This window comes from Onychomys torridus, chromosome 5 (assembly GCF_903995425.1).
Source record: "Onychomys torridus chromosome 5, mOncTor1.1, whole genome shotgun sequence".
In the NCBI taxonomy this organism is placed as follows: domain Eukaryota; kingdom Metazoa; phylum Chordata; class Mammalia; order Rodentia; family Cricetidae; genus Onychomys; species Onychomys torridus.
In genome coordinates this window covers 55672117-55699337 of record NC_050447.1, presented here as the reverse complement: position 1 = coordinate 55699337, position 27221 = coordinate 55672117, and the positions used below count along the sequence as shown (strand labels likewise).

General features: G+C 44.3%; 1 protein-coding gene across 2 annotated transcripts in view; it reads right to left on the bottom strand.

Annotated features, from left to right (window-relative positions):
• Window positions 1-11533: 11533 nt before the first annotated feature.
• Window positions 11534-27221, bottom strand: part of Actn2 (actinin alpha 2) — a 73756-nt gene continuing 58068 nt past the window's right edge. Inside the window, exons 8-16 of one of the 2 annotated variants that reach the window (XM_036187853.1) lie at window positions 24457-24565; window positions 22898-23038; window positions 21346-21528; window positions 20218-20352; window positions 19151-19330; window positions 17799-17945; window positions 15088-15153; window positions 13395-13553; window positions 11534-12074 (exon numbers count right to left, since the gene is read on the bottom strand). In XM_036187853.1, the coding sequence (XP_036043746.1) occupies window positions 11916-12074; window positions 13395-13553; window positions 15088-15153; window positions 17799-17945; window positions 19151-19330; window positions 20218-20352; window positions 21346-21528; window positions 22898-23038; window positions 24457-24565 (1279 nt within the window). In that variant the 3' untranslated portion in view covers window positions 11534-11915. The remainder of the gene's footprint in view (window positions 12075-13394; window positions 13554-15087; window positions 15154-17798; window positions 17946-19150; window positions 19331-20217; window positions 20353-21345; window positions 21529-22897; window positions 23039-24456; window positions 24566-27221) is intronic. The other variant, XM_036187852.1, reaches the window with a different exon arrangement.

The window sequence follows — 27221 nt, the reverse complement described above, 5'->3', positions numbered from 1 at the left end:
CAATAAAGAGCTGAACAGCCAATAGCAAGGCAAGAGAAAGGATAGGCACAGCTGGAAGGCAGAGGGAATAAATAGGAGGAGAAATCTGGGAAGACGACATCGAGGAACAAGAAAAGGAGTAGTACATCGGGGCCAGCCACCCAACTATACAGGAAGCCATGGAGTAAGAAGTAAAGAAAGATATACAGAAACAGAAAAAGACAAGAGCCCAGAGGCAAAATATAGGCAAGATAATTTAAGAAAAGTTGGCTAGAAATAAGCCAAGCTAAGGTGGGGCATTCATAAGAAAGAATAAGACTCCATGTGGTTTATTTGGGAGCTAGGTGGTAGGACCCTCAAAAGAGTAAAGAGTAAAAGAAAAAAAAAAAAACAGTTTTCTGTGAAGCAGGAATTTTGAAGGAATGACTTACCTTATCTTGGCAAAGTTTGGCAGTCAACTTTCTTTGACTTCCTTTGTATCCTGCTTGTCCAATTTGGATAGCATATTGTCAGCTTTCAAGGCAAGGGCAGTTTTTTGCCCAGTGTTTAACATATGGAGTTTCTCCAATGTCCATTATCTTCTCTGAAGTAGATTAATGCTTCCAGGAGCAGACCTATCTCAATGTCATGAAAAGTCTTGTTATTAAAACAACTTAAATGCCAATCCTGTAGAGCTCTGAAGTGTTTGAAGACTACCTTTCTATCTAAAATATATGTTTGACCTTGAAAATATACCTAACATGACTACAAGTTTGATTGTTATCTTAATTATCCTAAACAGTTTCTTTTTTTCTTTTTTTTCTTTTTTTGGTTTTTTTTTTTTTTGAGACAGGGTTTCTCTGTATAGCTTTGCGCCTTTCCTGGATCTCACTTTGTAGACCAGGCTGGCCTCAAACTCACAGAGATCCGCCTGGCTCTGCCTCCCGAGTGCTGGGATTACAGGTGTGCGCCACCACCTCCCGGCCTAAACAGTTTCTAATAGTACCTTTCAAGGACTAGAACTTCACATTGCAATTTAAATGAATTACATAGGTACAATACCTTACAGTATATTACAACAAAAATAACCTTAAATTTATATCAATACACAAAAATCCATACCAATGTGAGTCACTCAGGGGCCTGGGTGTGGAATAGCAGTAGCAGCAGTAGCAGAAGCCCATACTGTAGTGGGTAGCCATTCCAGCTTTGATCTGGAAGTTTCTACCCTCATTGAGGCTTTGGTAACTGCTACAGGGCGGAGCTGAGAGAGGACCGTGAAGAGCCGAGAGAGCCAGATGGGCCAGCTCTCTAGGGAAATCAACGCCCCTTCTCCCTAAGGTTTCCTATTTCTCAGGGTTATGGATGATGGTTATAGGGTTGGAGGTGTAAAAAATATTAGACTCAGTATTTTCCTTAAGAAAAGAAAAATGTGTCTCAAAAAAAAGGGGGGGGAAAGAAGAAATGGAATGGATAGGTATAAGATATTATGGTAGATCATTATATATACTACTAAACAATTTAATAAAATAGCAACCTTAGATAATTTGCACTGTTATGGATTCTTATATGTTGGTACAAATATAAACTATTTTTATATTCCTGTTTAAGATAATTTGTATATTGATATAAATACAGAACTATATTTGTTATAATGTACATATATTTCTTCTCTTATTTGAAATATTTGTATATTGATACAAATATAAATATATTGATATATATTTAGGATTATTGTCATATTGCATATTGCACTATACATTCCTACCTCTGTTAAAGATATTTTGTGTATTGTCACAATTTTAAAGTCATCATCCTTTTACCATACATTTGCTTACAGATTGTTTACCTTGTTAACATGAAGCCTTAGTCCTTAGGTTATTTAGGTAGATAAGACTTATAGATTTAAAGTCACCTATGCTTGTCATCTCTATAGTTATGTTAGTTAGGTTATCCAGATTTACAGATACATAGGTTGGATGGACAGGTCATCTTCAAACACTTCATAGACCTAGAGAATATGGCATTTAAATAACTTAGAATTCTGTTGGTGTGAGACACAATTGCTCCTGGTAGCACCAATTTAATCCTGAGAGAACATTGGGCTTCTAAGACATTTCCATTTGGAAGTTTGTCTTCTTGGCACAAAATGGCCTATTGGACACAGAACTGCCCTTGCCTCAACTGCTGACAATACAAGTGCTGTCCTTCTGGACAAGCAGGACACAAGAAAAAGTGACTTCTGAACTCTGCCAAGACCGGGTAAGATGGTCTTTCAGAATTCTTGCTTCTGAAAATGGTCTGTCAGATACTCTAGGCCTGTAGACAATTGGAATGCACCAACAATGCTGAAAAACATTAGGTGACTATCCAGGCTGCCTGCTGTCTCTGTCTACTCTTGCAAGATTCCCAAAAGTTGCTTGCATCCATCTTCCATTTCTCAGGTACCATTATATTCCTCCTCAGGTCTTTGATGGGATTGAAGACTAGCAGTTATAGTTACAACTTAGTATATATATATAATATCTTAGATAGAACATATTGAGTATTAGATTCAGGTTCTTTAGGATAGGACACCTTTTGGAATAATCTTTGTAACATGCCATTTACCTATGCTCTAGACTTCTCTGGATTTTAGTATGTGTTTTTTGCTTGATATTGTTCACATTGGTTGTAGTTCCATCTTATCTAGGTCATTATCACTCATTACTCCTTGACAATATTTGATAACCATTCCTTTGTATATAGTCTTGTATTAAGTTAGAACCTTTTTATTTAGATAAAAGGGGGAGATGTAGTGGGTAGCCATTCCAGCTTTGATCTGGAAGTTCCAACCCCCATTGAGGCTTTGGTAACTGCCATGCTTACAAGGCAGGGCCGAGAGAGGACCCTGAAGACCCAAGATCCAGATGGACCAGCTCTCTTGGTTCCTGGACCCTGGATGTTGGAGGAAGACTGAGCAGAGTTCTCCAGAGAACACCGCCAGACTGCGCCACACCTTTCCCAGACCTGTTACCTATCCCTTCACTTGTAAGTTACCCCACAAAATAAACCTCCCTTTTAACTACTTGAAGTGGCCTTAATAACATCACCAATACCCATACATTGGATGCCAAATGTTGTTTTTAATCTAAATGTTCTATTTACCAATAAAGATTCAGGAGTCAGATGTTGGCGTGAAAACCTGCTAGATCAGAAAGGCCGAGAAGCAACTAGCTAACCTTCCTTTTCAGCCAGAGTCCCAGCAAGAGAGCATCTCTCCACCTGTCCCAAATCAGAAATATCCAAGATTCTAAGTCCCTCCCTATTGCTTTCTTGTGTATCTCTCCATCCATCTTCCTGGGTCCTCTGCATTCTATAACTAATTCCTGTCAACTAGTTACTGGCTCTGCCCTCTGATCCAAGGTTAATTTTATTAACGCAATCGGAGTTTCACAGTGTGATCAAATATCCTGAAACCACCATGCCTTGGAAAAAAAAGAAGAAGAAGGCTAAAGTAGTCCAAGATAAATTTAAGAACACTGTGGATCTGCAACATTCCACACTCTCCACAATCACTGAAGTTCTAATGAATTAATCAGCCTACAGAAGGTTTGGTTTGACAGTGCAGCTTCTGGGAACTGTTGTTCACAGAACTTAATCAGCTTAAATGTAGAACTAAGAGCAGAATTTGATAACTACTAATTCTTCTTGCCTTTAGAAAGGACATATAAGGAGGGAAAGGTACTGATAAGGTCATTTGAGATGGGATATCACTCTGTAGGTCAGAGTGCAAACCTCACTGTGTAGCCCAGGCTAACCTTGAAACTCAGACCAGTCCTCCTCCTCCTCCTCCTCCTCCTCCAGCATGCTGAGGGTTCAACCATCCTGAGAACAGTTTTCAAAGGCTTATCACTGAATTTTGCAAATTTACATAGTAAACAAAGGGAAATTAGAAATGATTGTTAAATTGAAGCCACATTGATAACAAAATCTCTTATAACCCAAGAAAGAAACTTTTTAATATCCCAAGTGAAAAAATGTTCAACAATCAAAACTGAGTTAGTGTTTTGCCCATTTGGCTTTAAGGAACAAATATTACATTAGAGATGAGTTTATAAGAATTAAGTGACGAGCGGCAGTGGTGCATGCCTTCAATCCCAGCACTTGGGAGGGAGAGCCAGGCAGATCTCTGTGAGTTCGAGGCCAGCCTGGTCTACAGAGCGAGATCCAGGACAGGCACCAAAACTATACAGAGAAACCCTGTCTCAGAAAACTTAGAGAAAAAAAAAGAATTAAGTGAAACAGCAATACTGTCTTCTGTCCCTTCACAGAAGATGATATACAGTTAAAATGATCAAATTGCAACATAATCCTAGGCAGAAGAGGTCTAGGCATAACCTAGAGTGGTGGGAAATGCCTGGAACCCCAGCACTCAGGCAATGGAAGCAGGGAAATCTTAAGTTCTAGGTCATCTGTCATCCTCAGCTGCACCATAACTCCAAGGGCAGCCTAGGAAATCCTGTCTCAAAAAGGAACAGCCCACCATAGAAAAAAGTTCTTAGCATCTTAGTCATTAACTCTTCTCAGCTTGCCTAGCAGAGATAGCATGCAGGATGGCCTTCTAGCATGCTCACTGCTCAGCGGGACTGCCTCTGGGAATCAGCTTTCCTGATTAAGTTTTAGACTGGTTTCAGACACAATTATAAAGAAGGAAGCACTGTGGAAAGCAGACTGGAAAGCAAACCACAGCCCTGTTTTGATGACCCGGGGAAAGGAACAAGATGTGACATTTCAGTAGCTGCCAGGGACATGTCCCTGCTCTTTATGAAGACCAAGGAAAGCCAAGTGACATTCCCTGTTCTGGTCTCAGTACTGAGCCACAGGCTTGGGCAGGACACCCTGGAAGCAGTCATGTAGGCAGAGGAGTTGTTCACTTCTTCACTCACCCAAAGGCAGAGAAAAGGAGCAAGAGGGGGCTTGTGTGTGTGTGTGTGTGTGTGTGTGTGTGTGTGTGTGTGTGTGTGTGTGTTATGGCATCTTGAATTTCTACACCTTACTCTTCTGTGACTTCCTCAAGAATTGGATTTTTAAGTTAAGGTTACATCTCCACTTTATTTGTTTTGTTTATTGTTGTTGGAGTTTTTGTTTTGTTTTGTTTTGTGTTTTGAGACAGAGCCTATTACAGTCCAGCTTCAAACTCCCTATGTAGATAAAGATGACTTTGAAGCCATCCTATGTTTCTGTCTTTCTTCTCAGCATCTAGGTCTCTCTTTCTATCTAGCACTTCTTAAATCCTTTCTCTTCTACCTAAGAACCCTTCAAAAGGTGGGAGTGGGCTCCCACACCAGAGGATGGCTGAGTAACTAACACTTGTAACTAACACTTGCTGTGCAATCATGAAGACCCTAGTTCCCATGAAGACGCCAGCACTCATGTAACAAACTGGGAGTGGATGCCCTTGCTTGTAACACCAGCACTGGAGGACAGAGACAGGTAGATCAGAAGAGTTTGCTGACCAGGCAGCCCGGCCAAAGTGGAAAGGTTCCTGTTCAGTGAGAGACCCTGACTCAAGACCATAAGGCTGAGAGTGATAAATGACGACACCCAATGTCCTTCTCTGGCCTCTGTATGTATACACACAGGTACACACATCTGCATGCACCAACACATACAACACACACAGATACAGACACACTGTCATTACACTGTTGTTGAAGGGACTCTAGCCAGCTCAAGCATGACAAAGACGGCTCTGGCAAGTCTTGTCCTTCTCCCCCATTTCCTTTGCCTTGCTAAAAACCCCTAGATTACATTCCTAAAGCTAACCATCAAGGGCCATTCCCTTATTTGGCCACTTCCTCCTCCTGAGGCTGACTACCAAAGTCCAGAAGTACTGAAGTCCAGAAATCAAAGGCCCCCTTTGGCTCACCTAATTAACACGCCCAATTAAAAGTAAACACTTCAATTCTAACGCAAGGTTTCCTTTTTACCTTTATAAACCGCCACTTTACCTATGGGCCAGTCTGTCTCCTCTTTATCGAGAGGCAGTCCTTTGTACCCCTCTGGAATTAATACCCCCCCCCCTGCACCCGCTCCCTTGTTCCCTTCTCCTGCATCATCTTCTACCTCCTGTCTTTGTCTCTTATTCCCTGCCCTTTGTCCCTCTGGGACAAATAAATCTCCTTTGTGCTGATAACTTGGTCTTGGGGGTGTCCTGAGAGATACTGATCCTTTCAGTTTTGAGATAAGACTTTTCTTATGGAAACACAATACACACACACACACACACACACACACACACACACGCACGCACGCACGCACGCACGCACCTACTCACCCTAGAAGGGATAATACAACAAAGTTCAACTTGGTGAACTGATGAATTTTATTGGGGTTACCTGTAGGAATATGGGTGAGGGGTTACTTACAGGAGCAGAAATGACTTAAAGACAACTGCATCACCAATGTCCACCCCAGCATGAGAGACATCTTATGAAAACTGGAAATCTGGAGCCCACTGCCCAACCTGCAGATAGCTCAACAGGCTGTAGAGTGTCCTTTCCAAATGGTTTGTTCAGTTGGGCTGAGCCTCTTCCAGGCTGGTTGGCGGTCTGAGTCTTCTTCACAGATTGGCTCCTTTAAGAGTGACTCCTGTCAGTCTTTAATGCTTACATTCTCTTGGGGAAGGAGGGGCCTGGTGAATCTGGTCAGTTTTAGGAACTTCCTGAAGCTATTTTGAGTTGTTTACTTCCTCTCCTTATGAAGCCTCCCTACAGGACTGAGTGTTTCAACTTCCCCTAGAATACCCTGTTGTTTTACCTGCTTGTGTAAAAATCCAGTGTAAAAATACCTTGATGTGGGGTTGAAGAGATTGTTCAGTGGCTAAGGGCACTGGTTGCTCTTGAGAAAGACCTGAGTTCAATTCCCAGAACCCACACAGTGTGGCTCACAACTGTTTATAACTCTAGTTCCAAGGGAGCCAACACCTTCTGACTTACATGGAATGTGGTAGACATACACACAAGCAGGCCAAACATTCACATAATTATATACATTAAAAAATAAATCTTAAGAAAATATCCTTTTGTTTTGCTCTCCCTTTGTGTCTTATGACTTAAGAAGTTTCCATCCAAGATGAAAGGTTTTACTCTTGGAGGAAACTGCTACACAACACAGAGAAACTCTTACACAAATCCCTTTCTGTACCTAGGAGGCTGAGTCAGGAAGACCACCCTGAATCGGAAACTACCTTTCATTAGAGTGAACCCCCCCCCCTCAAAAAACCAAATACAAATAACCAAAAGTCCATTTCTGGCACAGATTTTAGTCTGCTTCTGCAACTTCTGTGCACCCAGTTTAATCTGTCCTTGTTTTCTTTCCAGTGGAGCCCAGGGCCTGCTCCTGGGTCAAGGTCTTAGCCTCTGAACCCCTTTCCTAGTAATCCCTATCCTCATTTCAACCATTTTAAATTAAGTTCTGACCATAACACCATTTCCTGGATCATGCTGTGTATTCATAGAGACTTTCTGCCTTCCTGCATAACCACTGTTTACAGAGTCAATCTTCCTTTTTCTCCGGTTGTGTCTTGCAAAGGCCCATGCAACCCACTTCCTACCCACCTGCCAGTTTGGCTTCCCTTCCCGGAAGTTCCTAACCATGCAAGAGGAGTAGTGCATGTCCCTTGATGATCTCACAAGCATTCTCTTCCCCTTGGTTTTCTCAGTAGAGAAGCCTAAACTGCTGCGATGGGAAGTTGTTTTGAACCTCATATAGACCCAGATAGCCTGACTCCCTAAAGATGAGCTTGGACTTCTAATTCTCATGACGCTACTTCCCAAGCATTGGCCTTAGAGTCATGTGTCACCATGTCTGGCTATGTTCAACCATTTTTATTCTGCCAAAAAGACAACACAATGATTTGGCCTGGCCACTCTTGCTGTCCAACTTCCTATTAACCTTTCCAGTGAGGGCTTTTCTAATCTCTAGGGGTTTTGATGACTAAATGATCTTTGCTCTAAGCCACAGGCTCTCAGTTGGGAATTATGCAGAATTCCTGTGGAGTTTATAAAAACACAGATGTCCAAGTCACAGCCCAGCCCTTCATACTGTGAAACCTAGAAGTAAAAACTGGGTATATGGACAATTAACAACTATGTAATCTCCTGAGAATTCTGAACTGACCTACTGTTTAAACATTCCTCCTACTCATGCACCACTCACCCCACAGTGGTCTGTTCCAATTCCCCATTTCAAGTTTACTCCATACTCCATACAAGTTCCCCCCATTCCTCATCCTTCTTTTTTAAAGGCAAAGTCTCATTCCTGTAACCCAAGCTATCCTGGAACTCCAAGTTGTATAGGTAGGGATGAACTTGAACTTCTGATCCTTCTCCTTCCACCTACAGAATCCTAGGATTATAGGCATGTGCCACCGGATTTGGTTTATGCAGTGCTGGGTCTGGGAACCCAGGACTCTATGTATGCTAGGTAAGCACTCTACCAACTGAGCCACATCCCCAACCAGTCTTGACTCCTTGAAAGAGGCAAACACAACACCAAATGAATGATTCAAGTATGAGAAGTTTGTTTACAGCTAACCAAATTGCCTGTGTGTCCTTTAAAATGACAAAAACAGAGATGCTTTTTTTTTCTTTAACAAGTTTAATTGATAACTCATGATCAGAAATAAAAACAACTTCTAGGATGACAGTATAAACATTTTATTGTTTTTCATGGCTTAGTTCCCTTCCTCACTTATCATTAGATAGTACCGATCCAATCTCTTGCTGAATATTGTAGAGAGGTTAAAAAAAAATGGGGGGATGGTACCCATGGCCACCCTAAAACAGAAGTACCCAGTGATGAGGAATAACTTCCCAGGGCTCTCCTTTACCTTTCCAGTTGGAGCATAGCACCTGCTTCAAACACAACGGTCAAAAACTTACCTATACACCACCCCAAAAGCATCTGGTATTAAACTCAAAGGTTCAAGTATTTCAGAGATTTTCAAACTGTCAACTACTTAACTATGAAGCAAACGAAGAAATTGGACCAAGGTGAAAGGTCAGTGAGATTATCAGCACACACTGGTAAGTAGGAAAGAACAAATTTCCAGCTGGCTGTGGCAACCCATCAAAGGCAAGGAAACAGACACAGTTAGTAGGCACTTTGCTGCCTCTTTACTCACACTTTAATTGCAATTTGCAATTGTTTTTGTTTGTTTATAGCTCATTTCCTGATCATTAAGAACCAACATTTCACAGGAGTTCCCACTTTGTTTGCTACAAGCTGTCAGCATGATGGAAATTCTGGGAAGTTATATAGCTTTAGACAACAGGATTGGAAAATTGAATGCACACTGACTAGACCAAGACACCAGTGGGGAGCACAGATGATGTCCTATGTCCTTGAGGGGTGGGGCTAGACCCAGACAGAGTCATGCTATGAATCACTGTCCCATCCAAGAGGTGAAGCCCCGACCTTTAGTGCTATTTACTCTCAGGAGAAATGTAGCAAAGGAGTGCAAAGGGCCAGAGGGGAAACCTTACCTCCTGTAACTGAGAACAGAAAGGCAGCCCTCTCCTGCTAAGGCACGAGAGCTCCACCTGGTGACCCTAGACTGCAGCCTTCTTGTGTCATTGGGAACTGCTGTTGCCAGCTCCTAATTTAAGAACAACGCATTAGACATAAAGAGCTCTGGGCATCTGGAATCAAGAGACAGCGACAGACACCTCATTTTCCTTCTTGACTCCACCTCCATCTCTGGCAATTACCTCCAGTGCCAAGGAAGATTTCCCCCACAAGTCAGACTGTCTTGTCCTACACAGTGAAAAGATGACTGCAAACTCTGCCTCAAACACGTTAACCGGAAAGGGCTGAAGAGATGACTCAGCAGTTAAGGAGACTCACTGCCCTTCCAGAAGACCAGAGTTCAGTTCCCAGCATCCATGTCTGGTGGCCCACAACTGCCTGCGATTCCACCTCCAGAGGATCCAACACTCCTGGCCTTCTCATGCACCTGCACCCATGTACACTTACCTACACAAACACACACATTACATAGTAAAAGTTAATTATTCAAAAATATGAATGAAGGCCAACAGGATGGCTCAGGAGGTGAAGGTGTCTGCCACCAAGCCTGACAACTGGAGTTGGATCCTTGGGACCCACATGGTAAAAGGACAGAAGCAAATCCCAGAAGTTGTCCACTCACCTCCATACACGTTGCCACATGCACATGGCCACATGCACACATAATAGACTAAATTGCAATAAAAGAATAAATAAAATAAAATTTAAAATCTAATGAGCCTGACTTAGTGACACACTGTAATCCCAGTACTTTGGAGGCAGAGGCATGAGAATCAGGAGTTCAAGGTCATTCTCAGGAACATAATGAGTTTAAGGTTGACTTGGGCTACATGAGACTCAAAAAACAACATAAAGTTTTGCTTTAATTATTAAAAGGGGGGCCATATTGACATATACCTGTAATCGCTCTGTAATTTGGAAATTAAGGCAGGAAGGTTGCCAGTTTGAAGCCAGCCTGAGTTACAAATAAACACTGTCTCAAGAAAAAGTTTTTAATACTAAAGATATTTTGAGCAATCTGTTTTTCCCACTGGCAGGCCCATCTCCAATTCCACTGACAACATGACAGAATCACTTAGATTTAAGTCGTCCAGCTGATCTTTGGATAAGAAAATCCAAAGCTACAATCCCAAACAAGTCCTCCCAAGGATAACCACATAAACATAAACGGCATAAAGATTTATTTTAAACACCAAATCTTCACCAGACCTTCAGAGTATCAGTTTGTGATTGCTTCTCCCAGTCATGCATCCTGAATGTTTTGGTTTTCACACCCCCAGGCACTTCTGTACTGAGAGCACCCTGTTTTCACAGTATTTGAGTGATCTGGTTCACTGAATCAAAGAAACAAACCTACCAACCCTTTGATTTCATGTAGCTAAAAATTCAGAGAGAAACCCATGGGTAAAGTACTATTACATCACACAGCACTGAAATTGCTTCTGCCTGACGTAGGCTGGGAAAGGACAAGCTGTAAGGAGTATGTTGTGGGGTATTTGTACTCTGTGTGAAGATATACTGCTGTGATTGGTTTAGTAAATAGCTGAATGGCCAATAGGTAGGCAGGAGGTATAGGCAGGACTTTGGGGCAGAGAGAAGAAGTAGGAGGAGATAATTGAGGCACAGGGGAGATGCCAACCAAATATGGAGGGAATTGGACATACAGAATTAAAGAATGGTAAAAAGCCATATGGTAAAACATGGATTAATAAAATGGGTTAATTTAAGTTGTAAGAGCTGCTTAGGAACAAGCCTACGCTATAGGCTGAGCTTTCATAATTAATAGTAAGTCTCCATGTCATTATTTGAGAGCTGGTGGGCAGGACAGAGAAAGACTCATTACAGAGAACTATCTGAGCATGTGCATGATCCTATAGGTACAGGTGCACGTGAATATATATGTGTGTGAATGCCAGAGGAAAACTTGTGGTTCTCTTTTTCCACCACTTAGGATCCAGGGATCAAACTCAGATTGTTAAAACTTTTCAGCAAGTGCCTTTACCTCCTGCTGAACCATCTTTTTTTTCTTTTCTTTTTTAAGTGTAAGTTCTGAGGACCAGACTCAGGTTTGGTGCTCATGGCCAGCACTTTACAGACTACCTTTCTTCTTAGCCCCTCCCTCGCTCTAATCTCTCTTTTGTGGTGGTTGTTGTTTATTTGTATTTTAGACAGGGTCTCACTATGTGTCCCTGGTGGGCCTGGAATTGGCTAGGTAGACCAGACCTGTCCTTGACTTACAGACATCTGCCTGCCTCTGCTTCCCCAGTGCAGAGAGTAAACGTGCACCACCACATCGCTTAAGAAAATTTGTCAAGGTTTCCAGGAAACAACCTATACTTCAGCCTTTATTGCATTCTGATAGGGTCAGGATTACAGAAACAGCATCACAGGTCGCTTTCCCCGTAGAGGGCAGAGGAGAAGGCTGTGTAATCCAGGGCACCAGGAACACTGCCAGGACCTGAATACGGAGGCATTCTCTTGATGCAGTACTGGGCCTGATCTGGGGGCAGCTCTCGGCGAAGCTCCTCTGCCAAGATGTAGGGCTGGAAAAAAAACACACACACACACACACACACACACACAAGGGGCACATGTGAAATACAGAGAACACAAGACTATAAGGCATCAATAGTTACACATTTCTTATGTTGGCAAGGCTTACAGGTAGGGCCTCTACCACCCACTGTACCAACTGATGAACAAAAGCTGGGTTTGTATAGGGTGAGTCTACAAGGTGGCCAGCAGGAAATTCAGTATGCTTCGTAGAAGCACATGAAGAATTATTGCCAATATTTCTCTCAAATGTGAGTGATAAACATTCTGATCTACATTACCACCTCACAGGTAGAGTTGGTTTACATCATACACTGAGGAGAACACAGGAGTGAGTCATCTGACTTCACATAACTGGTGTTTTTAGAAAACAGAGACCCTTTCAAGCTCTGTCTATCAAAAATATGGGAAAAAAACTGCTAGGAAAAAAAAGTCTCTTAAAGAAAAAGTAAGGTTGCTCTTGGCCTTAGCGCCATCTTCCTGGAAACTCCTGGGCTGTGAGAGCCAAGTGGAGGAAGAAAAGGATGCACAGGCAGAAGAGCAGGAGAAGAAAGACAAGGCAGAGGTCTGAGTAAACCAGCCTGTGCACCCACAAGGCCGGAGGAGCAGAAGGAAGGGAGGCCGAAGGCCGGGATGCCGGGACAAGTTGTTGGGACAGTGTGCTACTGTTGCTGTAAGTCTCCGTGGAGCTAGAACATCACCTTCTGCTCGCAGAGACCACCTGAGAGACCTGACTGCCTTCGGCACAACCCAAACAGTCTCCCCGCCTTCTGCCCGGGACCTATGACATTCTGGACTGGTTCTGCTCTCACATGGCCAAGTGTAACTCATGTACAATAAACCATCCTTCTTGCTGCCTCCGTTGAAGAATCAAAAAAAAAAAAAAAAAAAAGGAAAAAGTAAGATTGACATCTGAGGATAAAGCTTTTAAAAGCACACATATAGCAATTCTCCTGTGAGAAGCCCTCACCTACTCGTGTTCTGGGATGAACTTTACTCTTTCCCTGAATGTCTGTCTGACTATAAACCCCTGCTTAATTCATATTAGAAATGTCCAGCTGGTGAATTGGCTCTGAAGGTAAAGGCTGCACAATCCTGGAGAACGCTGCTTGTCCCTGGAACCATGAAAGGGCAGAAGGAGAGAACTGTGTGCGCGCATGTCTGAAACAAAGTGAGGGCAAGACTGGCATCTGAGGTTGTCCTCTGACCTCCACACACACCGAGGCCATGTTTGTGTGTACTTACTGCTCCCAGGGACCCAAAGATAATTTAAGAAGTTTTAAAACAAAGGAAAATCTATCCAAGCGGACCTTATCAGAAGCCAGGATTCGGAAGGAGGCGATGACCTGCTCTGCGGTGTCCGTGTCTGCAGTCTCTCTGGTCATGAAGTCAATGAAGGACTGGAAGGTGACAGTGCCTTGTCCGTTGGGGTCAACCAGGGTCATAATTCGGGCAAATTCAGCTTCTCCCTAAGGTGAGAAGGTACAGAGACAGTGAGTGCTTCAAGCTTTAGAAACTCAAAGGATCCTCCACATGGTTCTCTTCACGCTCTAAAAAGGGCTTCCCTGCTGGGGGACAGAGTCTCATTTTCATCAAGTTTTAAAGCTGCTGTAGCATCAAGCCAGAAGCCCCTGCACGTCAGAAGTCTGTCCACTGGGTAGCCCATGTTGCTCTTCTAATTTACATTTCATAATTAGGAAGAGTAATTAAGTAGGATAGTGCTTGTTCCTTAGTTTAAATTACCAGGGGAATCAAAGCAGGTCATATTTTAAATACTCTTTAAAAACTGGGAGTGCCGGGCAGTGGCCCGGCCTTTAATCCTAGCACTCGGGAGGTAGAGCCAGGCGGATCTCTATGAGTTCGAGGCCAGCCTGGGCTACAGAGTGAGATCCAGGAAAGGCGTAAAGCTACACAGAGAAACCCTGTCACGAAAAACCAACCAAACAAACAAAAACAAAACTGGGAGTACAGCTCAGTATCAGAGCATTTGACTAGTGTGTCCCCAACACTGAAAAAAACCTTTAGAAAGTAGTGCTTTATTCAGGAGGTTGAGGCAGAAGGATGGTAGGTTTGAGGCCAGCCTAGAGTACAAAATAAGTTCCAAACTATCATCACCTGGGCTGCACAACAAGATACCCCAAGTGCTGGGACTACAGCACCTGAAAAACCCACCTGGTTTTCTGGCTTCTTTTGAAACTTTATATATTTAATTTATTTTTGCAGTGCTGGGACTCTAACCCCCAGGTTAGAGGCAGAGGCAGGAGGATCTTAGCAAGTTCAAGGATACCCTGAGCTATCTAACAAGATACTGTTTCAAAATAGATAAGTATGTAACTCCTCAAAGGGTAACTGAGCACACCATGACTGTCACAGCTCACAGCAAGTATGGTTTTTCTTAGCTGATATATTACTATAATCTGTCATCTTCATCTTCCTCCTCCTCCTCCTCCTCCTCCTCCTCCTCCTCCTCCTCCTCCTCCTCCTTCTTTTAAAAAGACAAGGACCTCACTGTTTAGCTCTAGCTAGCCTGGAATTCTCAATGTATAGCAAGCTGGTCTGAAACTCAAAGAGATCCACCTGGCTTTGCCTCCCAAAAGCTGGGATTAAAGGCTTACACCATCATGTCCAGCCCTTAAGAATCTCTCTTCTATCTTCTAAAATATTAAAGGAAAACACCCTTTAAGACTCAGGATACTGGATGCCACTGTACATGTTAAGTGGTTGCAGTGGAGTGTGAAAATTATATTAATAAAGCTTTTAAAAATCTCCAGGAAAACCCATATCCTTGATGCTTTCACCATAAGGAAACCTTGCTGGTTACTGGACAAAAATGGATTTTTAACTGTAGCAATGTTTTCCTGTAGTGACAGGCAGATCTTCAAAAAAAAACCATGGCCCTGTGATATGAAAATGAACCAATTCAAAAGTATTACATCATTTGTTTCCCACAATCTAGGCTTGATACAGTATCAGACCTCGGTAACATCTCAGCTTGTATCTTACCAAGTCATAGCCCATGGAAATCAGGCAGGCTCTGAAATCCTCGTGATCCATCAGGCCGTTCTTCCTCTGTGTAAATGCAAAGAACAGAGAGAAGGCAGTTAAGGACAAGATGAAAAGGTCTGCTTGACCCAGTGCCCACTGACCTGTGCCCTGGCCAAGATCAGAGGTCACCCCTGACTTATAGGAGGACAAAGCCACTGGTACAAGAACATTATAAAATAGCCTTTTTAGCAGGGAAGAGGAGCCTGGGCTGTAAGTCAGTGGAAGAGTTCTAGCCTAACATGCATGAGATCCTCAGAGCTGCACAAATAAAAAGAGGGGAGGAGGGGAGGGGAGAGGAGGGGAGGAGAAGAGGGGAGGGGAGGGGAGGAGAGGGGAGGGGAGAGGAGAGGAGAGGAGAGGAGAGGAGGCAGGGGCCAGAAAGACTAATTAAAAATTAAGAGAACCTGGGTTGGGGATTTAGCTTAGTGGTAGAGCGCTTGCCAAGGCCCTGGGTTTGATCCTCAGTTTAAAAAAAAAAAAAAAAAAATTAAGAGAACCCACATTAAAGGCAGCAAAAGGAGCGGGTCAGGAGCTCACCACTGCCACCTACTGATAGCAGCACATACTGCAAACATTTCTAGGGCTGGAAACATGCAGCTCAACCAGCCTTGGGACCTAGTGTCCAGATGCAGTGCTGGGAATGGAATTCAGGGCCCGGTGTAGTGGCTTCATCTGTGTGGCAAGCTCAGCTTCTCCCCCAAACCCAATGGTACATGGTCTCAGTTCTGTACATCGTAGCTGATGCAAAATCCTGAGCAGGATGGAGTGTTCCTCTGTACATGTCTCAGGGTTGTGAAGGAGACAGCTAACATTCAAACACCAATACGACTTTATTGGTAATTCAGTTGATTTTGTTCACTCAGGAAGTGGCCGTTTGGAAAGCTAATGTAGAAGTTCTGTCTTCTGCGAACGGAACCTGTGTTGGCTCTCAGGCCTGTGGGTCTAGCCCTCCCCAGTGTCAGCCACTCTGCAGCCCGCGCTCTGCCTTATCGCTCTCTGTCTACTTCCCATGGTGCCCTGCTCTGGCTCTTGCACCTGCTTTAGAGCATTAGCTCTGTAGGTGGGAACCTCTCTCTCTTCGTCTCAGATGGTCTCTTGCTGGAAAAGATCGTTATGTGCAGACTCCCTGGCTCTGCTCTGAAACTGGCCTCCCACTGCTGGGGTAGGAGGGTTGGCTTACTGGACACGACACATGAGCACTCCCCTCTTGCCCTCAGAATTTGGAATGACTATGTCGCCTATCACTTTTCCCTCACACAGCCTTTAAATCTAGTCATTAAGCTCTGCAGACTTCTGCTCCGTTTCAGACCTTCACTCCAGCACACACACACACACACACACACACACACACACACACACACATTCCCATCTAGCATCTTGATAAGCCTCTCCAGAAACACAACTCTGGTAATATCACTCCTGCTCTTTATCACATTCAGCAACTCAGACGTCCTTTGAAGGAAGCTCTCCATCCATAGCCTCCATGGCCCTGCCATCCCATTTGACTGTTTTTTTTTTTTTTTCTCTCTCTTTCTCTTTTCTTTTTTTATTTCTTGAGACAGGGTCTCGCTATGTAGTCTTGGCTGTGCTGGAACTTACTATGTAGACCAGGCTGGCCTGGAACTCATAGAGATCCTCCTGCCTTTGTTCTCTCATGCTGAGTTTCAAGACATGTACCATCATACGAGGTCCCATCTTGTTAATGAGAACATGAAGTAACCTAAACATCTGATCTCTTGCCTCAACACACTCCAAGAAAACTTTCCTTGTCTCCAATGTTTAATATAAATAAATCTTTTCTACATTTAAAAAATATTTCATATTTATTTATTTACTTAATGTTTATGTTTGTGTGCCTGAATGTACATGTGTGCACTACATGTATGCATGGGCCCTCAAAGGTCAGAAGCCTGAGTTACAGCTGGTTGTGAGCCACTGTGTCGGTGCTAGGAACTGAACCCAGGTCCTCTGTAAGAACAGGAGACCTCTTCACCACCGAACCACGTCTCCAGCCCAAGCAGGTGCTTTCACTAAGGGTAGTGTAGTTAAACTTTGATATTAACTATAGTGTCCCAGTTAAAGGGTCTGCAGGAAACAAAGCAAGCTACATTGTTGTTTTGGTTCACTTATTTTTTTGTTTGATCTTGTTTTGTAGATTTTGACTTTTTTTTTTTTTTAACCTTTTCTCCCAAGCCGAGGATCGAACCCAGGGCCTTGCGCTTGCTACGCGAGCACCTACCACTGAGCTAAATCCCCAGCCCCGGGAAATAAAGCAAAAGCCCTGATGCACTGTCACTTGGCATGGCATCAGGAGTTACCACTGCTTATTTGATAGCTAGTTCCCTTAGTGTCACTCAGTTTCCTTGTGAAGTTTTTGGAGCAGCAAGACTTGAAGTGATGAGCCAGGCACGATGGCACACCCCTGCCGTCATCTCAGTACTTAGGAAGTAGAGGCAAGAGGACCAGGAGTTCAAGGTCATCCCCAGCCACATAGAGAGCTTAAAGCCAGCCTTGGATCCATGAGACTTTAAGGACTCAACATGACAATATGCATGTTATTCCAGATATAACTGCCTTTCAAACAATGAGAGAGAGAGAGAGAGAGAAAGAGAAAGAGAGAGAGAGAGAGAGAGAGAGAGAGAGAGAGAGAGAGAGAGAGAGAGCAGTACCCTGTCAAAGTGGTTGAAGGAGGCTCTGAACTCATTCATCTGCTCCTGGGTGATGCCCTTCGCATCTCTTGTCAGGATCTGGGTCTCCACCTCGTTGATGGTTCTGGCAATGGTTGTCAGCAGCAACTCCCATCCAACGCGGATATGCTACCAAGGAGAAGAACCAACAATCACTAGGTCAAACAGGTGCTAGTGCACCACTGTCACAGAAGGAGGGCGACTCAAACAAGCAGGAAGTAAGCACAGCTTGGGAGAGGTTTTCTATACTTATCTTATTAATTATTATTATTATTATCATTAGTGTGGTGGGGGTGCATGTGCAGTCATCACAGGGAAAATTGGGAGTCAGCTCTCTCCGTCTACCTTTCCATGGATTCTGGGACTCAGATTGTCAGGCTTTATGGTAAGTGCCTTTACCTGCTGAGCCATCTCACCAGCCTGACTTTCCCAGACTTAAAACATTTCCACTTTTTCAATTTTTGCAAGATTCTGTACAGTGTGGGAAATGTTGAGAAGTGAGACCAGAATTCTACAAATGACAATCTACAAAAAGGCCCTTTGCATAATAATAAGACAGGTTTATTTATATCTCATATATTTGGAACTAGGGGTTAAAGCTAGAACCTTGTACATGCTAGGCCAGTACTCTATGACGAAACTGTATCTCCAGCCCACACTATGGAGATTAAACATTCAACGTGTGGTCTATTTGTCACTAAAGACATCTTCCCACTTACCAAATAGCTGGATGGGCACTGGGTTATACCCAATGGCTCCCAGGGACATCAAACTGAACCATACTGGCAGAAATGGGGACAGTCTTGACTTTATATGCTAATTAAAAAAATAACTAATAAAAATTGGGCATGGTGTCACAGGCCTGTCTATAATCACCACACATAGGAGGTAGAGGCAGGAGGCTCAGAAGTTCAAGATAATTCTCAGTTACACACAGTCAAATCCAGAAGCGTTTGAGGCATATAATACCGTGTGTCTCAAAAACAATAGCAACAACAACAACAAAAAACAAACAAACAAACAAACAAATAAACAAAACCTAACCAAAACACAATGGGAAGAAATGAGGACAATTTAAGTTCCGGTAAGCTCTCCAAAGAAGTGTAATGACCTCACTGTGGCAGTAATAAGAAGGTTGACAATGAACTATTGTTTGGTGCTTGTAACAGTTCACAGTGCTCTTCCATAGCCGCTAAGTAGGAAGACATAAATCTCTCTAGTGTTCACATGTACAGCATTTTCCACAAACAGAGAGGGAGATGTGTATGAGGAAACAAGCTGAGAAGGTGTCAAGGTCGGTGGCAAAGCGCAGCCTGCCCGTCCGCTGGTCATACCTCCATGGTGTAGTTGGTGTGCTTGTTGTCAAAGACCAGGGCCTCCTGGATGAGCTGGTGGTCACCCTCCAGCTTGTCGATGTTGTTCTTGTAGTTGATGATGTTGTGCTCATACTGCTTCAGCTGGTTCATCTGGTCCTCCAGGGCCCCGGTGATCTGGATGGAGCTCCGCGCGATCTCCTATGTGTGGGGTAAGAGGGGCACTCAGTGAGGGGGGCAGTCTCCCAGGGGTAAGCAGGAGGCAAGCAGTGTAAAGTGAGGGGGCACTCTTGTGGGGGGTGGATAGAGGGCGCTTGGAGGCAGACAGTGAGCATGGAGACAGACAGAGAGTGGGCCTCTGGCTTTGTGCCAGTGGCCATATCCACACCCGGCAGCCCAAGGCACTAGATGTTCCCAGACAGATTGGTGACAAGATCACAAGATAAAATTAGGTGGAGTTCATGTCTGTCTAGAGAACGGGAAAGAAAATCAACCACCACAACGCAAAGTTGGAGTGGGGAAAGTCCTGCTGCACTCTTGAAGGGTAGAGACATGTCCTGAGCACAGTGACTCGCTCTGGTGCTGGGGGCCCTCGGACTGACAGACATCGGCAGAGCTGCCAGCCAGGTTATCAGACCACTGGGGAGAATTTCTTATAATTTTAGGTGTTTCTACCTCTAAAAGTTGACATTTTATCCCGGAGGGGAGACAGAAAATGTCTCCTAGCTATTGTGGAAAAGCTATAAAATGAAGCCAGACCCTCAGAGCCATTCCAACACTGTTGTTCCTTCAATGTTCTAGAAACACGAAGCGTGTGTGAGTCTTCACCTGCCCTCTTTAGAGATGGATGGTTTAAAAATCTAGCTCCTGGTGAGACCAAACCTGAGAAAGGGCTTTGCCATTGATGAGAGATGGCAAGGGAATGTGCCTCTCCCTACACTCTAACCTCCCCAACAGCCTTTGGCATGGAGACACAAAGGTCACAGACAATGTGGGGCAGACAGAAAACAAGGCAGGGATGTGCTTGCTGTTCTGAAGCTCAGGACCAATTCCAGGCTCCGGAAGGCTCCAGGAAGGATGCCACCTACCTCCATCTTGTTCTGGATCCAGGGCCCAATGGCATTGGCCTGGGCAGCAAACTGGCGCCGCAGACGCTCATTAGCATGCTGTCGAGCCAGCTCCTCCTGCAGGGACTGATCCCGGACGGGCACCAGCTGCTTCACCTGTCAGAGGCCAAGGATAGCAGGGTGAGAGGCCAGCTCTGGTCTCATAGGAATGACCACAGGATGAGCTCACCGTCAGATATTAGGACACTAGGGTTTGGAGAGGGAGGAAGGGGCAAGCGGGAGGAAAAGGAAAGAGGCTTTGGGAACAGAGGGGAATGGGAGTCCCCGCCCAAAGGGCTAGTTCTAACAGTTACCTTGTGACAGCGAGGGACTACCAAAAGAACAGCTTAGTCAAGGGTACTTAAGAATCTGTCCAAGGATAAGGGCCATTCCTCCATTAGGAGTTCTCTCCCTGCAGCACCAAGCCCACGAGGCTGGGACCACAGTACAGAATCATGAACTTGAATGTGGGAACGCCTTCACTTTCCCTGGTTGAAAGTCAGCATTTCCTTTATCTATGAATGTGCGCATCAGATGCACACAGGATTCAGCAGAACCAGTTATGGTCACTTGGCACAACAGTGTGTGAATGTGCATGTGTAAGTGAGTGTGTGAGCATGCATACATGTGCTCCATGAGCACACATGCTACTGCACGCATGTGCAAGTCAGAGGAGAACTTTATGGAGTTGGTTCTCTCCTCCCTTTAAGTGGGTTCTGGGGATTGGCTCCTCAGGCTTGCACAGCAAGTGCCTTCACCCACTGAGCCATCTCAGGCCAGGGTTTGAAAATGTTTCCCTGACAGTATTAATATCACAACCAACATTTACTTCGCCAAAATTTTCCTTAAAGAAAATAACTTCTATTTTCTTTCCCCACAAATCCTAGAAGTTGCTAAATAACAGGACAATTTAACACATCTATAAAACCCAGAAGGAAGCAAAGTCTCAGGGTGATGCTGAATTAGGTCTTCCTGCTTCCCCCAACCCTTCCCCATCACATATCCAGTCTACAGCCAGCTGTCCACCTAACCCTTCCCTAATCTCATACCCAACCCATGGCTGCTCATCTTGTCCTTCCCTCAACCCACACCCAGCCCACAGCTGCCCACCTTGTCCCACTTGTTACGCAGCTCATCCATGGTGACAGTGCTGTAGGGGTTGCTGGAGCTAATCCGGATGCTGTAGCTCTGGATCACCTTCTCCACCTCATTCTGGATGGCCAGGATGGACTGCCGCTCCCCATCAGCCTCAGGCAGCGTAGCCTTGAACTGCTCGTGTGCAGTGATCAGACTCTAGGCCAGGGAACAGTGCACAGAACCAGTCTGACAGGAGCATCAACTGTACATTTATTTATTTTTAGGCAAGTTTTCATGTAGCCAGACTGGCTTTGACTTGCTATGTTGTCATGTACGACCCTGAACTCCTGATTCTCCTTCTCTACTCCCAGCTTCTGGGATGACAGGCATGTACCACCACACCCAGACTTTTAGTGTGAACTTTGTATATGTATTTATATGTATGTAGAGACTGGAGGCCTCACTGGCCTGGAGGTTCTCTGATTAGACTAGTCTGGCTGACCAGCTAGTCCCAGCCTGTCTGCACTTCCCCAGCACTGGGATTACAAGCATGTAATATGATGTCCAATTCGTTAATTTTTTAAAATGTAGATGCTAGGGAATGAACTCACGAATTTGTACCCACAAGGCAACACTTTACTGTCTAAAGCCAGCCCTCATGACATATCAATTTTATTGGAAAGAGAATTATGAATGTATGTTTTCTTTATATTCTATTATATCTCAAATTCACCACAAATGGATTATGAATAAACTGGGTCCTGGGTACTTGACAGTAGCTGATCTTCTTAACATCAAAGCCAGCAGGTCTTATTACAGATTTAATTGAATGCTCTGGAGAAATATAAAAGTAAGATACTTTAGGTTGGCAGGAAGCAGGGGTGCTGTTTTGGAGGTTCTTTTGTATGTGTGCATATGTGGTTACATAAATGTTTGTGTGCACACTGTGTGAACCAGAGGTCAATGTTTTCCTCAATCTAGATGCTTATTATTTTCCCTTTTGTTTCGTTTATTTTATTTTATTTTTTGAGACAGGGTTTCTCTGTGTAGCCCTGGCTGTCCTAGAACTCACTCTGTAGACCAGGATGGCCTGAACTCAGAGATTCACCTGCCTCTGCCTCTTGAGTGGTGGGATTAAAGGTGTGCACCACCACTACCTGGTTTTTATTTTCCCTTTTTACAGATTCTCTCTCTCTCTCTCTCTCTCTCTCTCTCTCTCTCTCTCTCTCTCTCTCTCTGGAAGTCAGAGGACACTTGTGGGAGTTAGTTCTCTCCTTCCACCATGTGGATTCTGCTGATTGCACTCAGATTGTGAGGACTGAGCCCAAGTGCCTTTGCCAACTAAACCATCTTAGCAGCCCAGAACCTAGGTGTTATACACATACCGAGGCACATACATACATGCATACCTGTGACATGAAAAGAGAAGAGGGACTATTTGAGAAAAGGAAGGAGATGGGCAGAAGTGGGGTTAGGAGAGGGTAGTGCAGACTAAAGACTTGGTACAGGAAATACTTGAACAAACACATCACTTTATATACAAATATATACCAACTGAAAGAATACTGAGTTTGAGTCCCCTCACCTGGATCTCCTCAATGCTGTGGACAATAAACATGTCCTGCAGGTCCTCCATGGCGCCCTCCATCCAGTTGTTGAACGGTGCAGCTCTCTTGGCAAACTCCAGGTGCAACTGGTCAATTGTTTCTAGCAATTTCTCAGTTCTCTGAAGATCAAGTAGAAGTGGGTGTTATCGAAGATTAAGTACACTTTTAAAGCCCCAAGATGTGTAAACACATGTAAATATGTATCCAGATCAAGAAGGTATGCACTGCTGTTTATACTAGCTGCTACTGGAGTGAAGGTAAGCCCTCCCTGTCTCTGAGAGGCCTTCTCTGTTTGCTTAGTTTGGTGCTGGGGACAGAGCCCGTGGCTTTGGCTATGCTAGACAAGTACTCCACTACTGAGTTTATTCTCTGGGGGCCTTTGAGTTAAAGAAGCATTTAAACCATCCAGAGCATTCTTATGTTTACAGTATCTCTCAAAAGTTCACAGATACACGACTTCTTTCAGCTAAAGCAGTGACTTTTTTTTTTTTTTTAATTGAAAGACTCATGTATCCCAGGCTTGCTTAAGCATTTTTCTTTCTTTCTTTTTGTTTGTTTTGTTTTGTTTTAAGACAGAGTCTTGTTTTGTAGCTCTGGCTATCCTGGAGCTCACTATGTAGACTAGGCTGGCCTTGAACTCAGAGAGATCTGCCTGTCTCTGCCCCCTGAGTGCTGGAATTGAAGGCGTGTGCCACTATGCCCAGCTTTGCCTTGAACTTTCTATACAGCTAAGGATAACCTTGGACTTCTGATCTTTCCACATCTGTCTCCTGAGTTTTGATTAGTCACTGTTAACCACAATATAGTCTTATGGGATGCTAGGAAGTGAGCTAGGCCTTCGTGTGTCCAAGACAAGCACTTTCCCAACTGAGATATCCCCCCGACTTATTTTCTAGCATTTTCCCCTTCCATATCTGTTGCCATTTCCCAGGTGCATATCTCAAGATGGGCTGACATCCTGCGTCAGTTGTTGGCACAGCAGAACTTTGGTGGAGCTGGAGAGATGGCTCAGTGGTTAAGAGCTTATACTGCTCTTCCAGAGGTCCTGAGTTCAATTCCCAGCACCCACATGACGGCTCATAACCATCTATCTGTAACTCCAAGTCCAGGAGACATGATGCCCCTTTCTGGTCTCCAAAGGCACCAGGCACACAAGTGGTACACAGGCATACATGAAGGCAAAATGTTTATGCGCAAAAATTTAAAAGAATGTACAAGTCTTTAAAAATTTTCAAAAGAACTTTGGGAAATTTGTAGTGCTTGCTACTTAACAAACAGGGCTTCAACCATAATCCTCCCAAACATCTGAAAATTGGAAAATATGTTTTGCTGCTGACTTGATACATTCCAGCACAAAGCCACCAGCCTCCCTCAGCCCTCTGACTCCCACTTTCTACATTCTGCTTAAGACTCCAGTTACTGGAGAATGTTTGGTTTCCTCTGCACGAGGCCATGGAGAAACACAATTAACACCACTGGGTTCCTCATGCAGCCTCTAGTAGGAGTTTTCAAGTCAACAGATCTTCAAGCTTTTCACCTCCAAGGCCTCCCTCCTCTTCTGGGTGAGCGTCCCCAATCTGTCCCACTGGTCACAAATCTTCTGGCACCGATCATTGACATTCACAGCATCATGATAGTCCAGTTCACTATGAAAAGCAAGAAATAAAGATTAATGGTGTGAGGGAGATAAACAGGGAAGAGGGGTGCGTGTGTGTGTGTGTGTGTGTGTGTGTGTGTGTGTGTGTGTGTGTGGTCTGTGGAGGCCAGAAAAGCGCGATGGATCTCCTGGAGGCAGTTGTGAACTGCCTGACATGGGTTCTGGGAACTGAATTTGTGCCCTCTGCAAGGTAGGTCACCAACTGAGTCATCTCTCCAGCCCCGTGCTGGGTTTTTGGAATGGGTTCAGCACGATCAAACTCAGGTCCTCACGCTTACACAGCAGGCACTGCACTGAGAGCCACCTCCCACTGTCTTACCTCTGCCCCCACGCCTTTTTACAAAAGACCTAGCAGAAAACTGGTAGGGAGGCTGCTGAGACAACTCGGCGGCGACTCAGCCGCAAAAGGCACCCGCCACCCAGTTTGACAAGCTGAGTTTCATGCCTATGTTGTCCCCTGACCTCCACAAATGTGCTACTGGGGTTAGCACTTAACACAGAGAAGGGGATCCCTGGAGCTCACTAGGCAGCTGGCATATGGATCATGTAAGCCTTTTGGCTGTTCAGAAATTGTCTTAAGAAAAATGTGGTAAGTGACTGGTGAGAACATCTGAGACTGACCTCTCCACATCTCTCAGGGACCCCTGGTCCCCACCTCATACACACATATGCAAAATACGAATGTATGGAAAACTGGTAGGGAACTTCAGGGTTCTCTGAATTGCCCCTGTTGGAAGTATTATCACTTGGAATAAATTATAAAAATTACTAAAAATCATGCCAGTCAACAGTTCTTAAAACAGGCACCACTGTCTTCTCGATGCCTCGGGCTGGCTTTCTTTCCCTGTGTCCTCTCTGAGGCCTCCTGAGAGCATGACTTTTAAATGGAAACTACAAGGAAAGCCAACTATCTGACCCAGGTCAGTCAAGAGAGCAAGCTGCAGCCATGGTGACTGGAACATAAAAATGAGTCACAGGGAAGGAGGTGTCCGCTTGCAGCCTTCTGTGTCCTTGGCTCCTCTAGAAGGGCACGCAGCTTGCTGCCTACTGAGTGACCTACAGGAGGGTGCAGGGACATTCCCGAGCACAGAGAGACTTCTAACTTTGGGCAGTGTGGAGCTCTTCCATTTAGGGACAACGACTCTTTGGACTTTGGATGCTTCCAGTGTGGTAGAAAGAACAGAACAAAACAAAAAGCTTGGCTGAAAGTTACCCTTATCTCAGGGATAAACGTCTGAGTCCTGCAGAAAACCCAACCACCCTCCGAGGCTAAGAAGAGAGCAAGAACTGTGGAGATCAGAAGGCATTTGCAGGAGGCTTCTTTAAAACCAGCCCGAGAAGTGCCCTGCTCCCCTATAAACCACGCCCTGGAGGCTCCAGTTTGTTTTTCTGCTTATTCAACTTTGAGTTAAGGCAGTAGTTGTCCACTACTCTAAAAAATTTTATTACATATTTATTTATTTATAAATAAATGTGTATGCGCACACACACACACACACACACACACACACACACACACACACACGTGCGTGGTGGTCAGACGTCGGCCTGCAAGTGTCAGCTCTCTCTTTGTACACGTGGGTCCTGGGCATTGAACTCAGGTCATCAGGACTGGCCACAAGCACTTTTACCCTCTGTCTCACACACATTGCCTTTTCTTTTTTCATATGCTAGCTCACGTTTATTGACTTTGCTGTTTGTGTTGCTGCACGGAGGAAATACATACGATTGTTATCTAAGTGTTCTTCCAGAACATTCTGGTAAGAACTGAAGCTCCCTGACACCTCATTAAAGCTTGTCCAGTTCTTAAGAGCAAGCACCAGCTATCTACAAATACACCAAGGCTGACTAAGATTCTTGTGTCTGCTTTGGTTTATAAATCAAAAGACAAATCAAGTAAATGTCTTCGAGCAGCTATACAACACTGATACAAAATAGAAAGGCAGTAGTTCATTCAAGAGTAAACATTAAAGAGACAAGTCCTTCTCAGAAGTTTCTGAACAGTTCAATCTGAAATGTCCCTTATGGTTTCATGTTTTAAATGCTTAGTCCCTGGCTAGTTGCATGGATTTGAAGAAGGTGGAGTCTGGTGGCATTAGTGAGTCACCAAGAGTGGGCCTTAGAAGGCCATACTCACCTCTGGTTCCACTCTAGATGTGCTGGCTACTTTCATGTCAACTTCATGCAAGCTACAGTAATCTGAGAGGAGGCGGCGAGGGGGGACTGCCATTGAATAAATGGCTCCATAAAACTGGCCTGCATGCAAGCTTATAGAGCATTTTCTTGATCAATAATTGATGTGGGAGGGCCAGGCCCATTGTGGGTGGTCATTCTGGGGTACATTAAAAAAATTGAGGGGCTGGAGAGGTGGCTCAGTGGTTAAGAGCACTTGTTGCTCTTTCAAAGCACATGGGTTCGAATCCTAGCACCCACGTGGTGGTTTTACAACCATTCCTAACTCCATATTCCAGGGGTCCAATGCCCTCATCTAGTCTTCTTGGTCACTACACAAGTAGTACAATTCACACACACAGATAAAACACTCAAACATAAAATAAAAGATAAAGCTAACAAAAAGAAACAATTTAAAAAGAAAGAAAGAAAACAAACTGAGCAAGTCGGGAGGAGCAGGACAGTAGCAGCAT